The sequence below is a fragment of the Perkinsus marinus genome (assembly GCF_000006405.1).
Source record: "Perkinsus marinus ATCC 50983 genomic scaffold scf_1104296948284, whole genome shotgun sequence".
Lineage (NCBI taxonomy): Eukaryota > Perkinsozoa > Perkinsida > Perkinsidae > Perkinsus > Perkinsus marinus.
This window is the reverse complement of record NW_003210221.1, coordinates 1-1,029: the sequence shown is the minus strand read 5'-3', so window position 1 is coordinate 1,029 and position 1,029 is coordinate 1. Positions and strand designations below refer to the sequence as shown.

At 42.6% G+C, this 1,029-nt stretch overlaps 1 protein-coding gene across 1 annotated transcript; it reads right to left on the bottom strand.

Annotated features, from left to right (window-relative positions):
- Window positions 1-433: 433 nt before the first annotated feature.
- On the bottom strand, window positions 434-979 carry Pmar_PMAR005700 (hypothetical protein; the record flags this gene model as incomplete). Its single annotated transcript, XM_002778729.1, has 1 exon — window positions 434-979. One exon carries the CDS (start codon window positions 977-979, stop codon window positions 434-436), a length of 546 nt encoding a protein of 181 aa, XP_002778775.1.
- Window positions 980-1,029: the final 50 nt, after the last annotated feature.

Here is a 1,029-nt window from a genome sequence, read left to right as displayed (position 1 = left end):
ATTGTGTTTTGAAGTTGTTAAACTTGTCCTTTTACAAAACCTAATTTCGTAGATTGGACAGCGAAACAAAGCTGAAATTTGTCCTTGTATGAAATGAATCAATTCTTTACAAATCCTCATCGATGCATATAGGAAAAGGATTGATATTCAAATATTGTTTTACATCCACATTCAATGGAGGAGATCTCACAGGTAACAAAGCTTATCGTAATTACTCTCAGAATGTCTTCAACTTGGCACACAAGGCCCGAACACTTCTACTCCGTAAAACAGTCCATTTTAAAACACAAACCCACAAACTTTGAATGAAACGCCTAGGCTTCTCAAATGGAGTCTTGAAATATTGGCTTCAACTGAAATTAGCGCTCAAATGAGCAGCAACTCAATATTGTGCAACTATAATAATATTTATATCTTCAAACTGCTGATTAAATCAACCCAGTAGATCAATCTTATCAGCCTTGGGATCACGAGGGTGTTTAGGACCAGCCCAACCCCATCGAGGTTCTGCTGCCTGCAACTTCTTACCAGCCTTCTTCTGCTTCTGCTCATACTCCTTCACTTCCTCTTTCACACCTCTCATAGCAGCAGCATCATCCATAGCTTGTCTCTCCTCGGGAGTCGGCAACGGCTTGTCGTTGACGGGCTTAGAAGGACCGTGAATGAAGTGGAAGAGAATTCTATTCAAGTCCTGATCAGTAGCTTCCAGAGCAGCAACAAGCTTGTTGGCACTATCTTCATCGACAACGAAACCATAGTCGTTGAGAAGCTGAGCAAGATGCTCTCCCGGCTTCTTGTCGGCCATGACACACTCATCAGCCTTGGAATAGGCATCTTCGCGTTGCTGGTCTTCAACGCGTCTCTTGATGTTATCGGCAACTTTGTTCAAGTCATCAGTAGACGACACCAAATTATTCATCAAATCACGAGCCGCCTTTTTGCTGTCAACAAAGCCGAGATCACTAAGCAGATCCACCATTGTGTCCATGGCTTCATTCTCGTCAGAAACCTCCCTTTCTATCTTCAAAG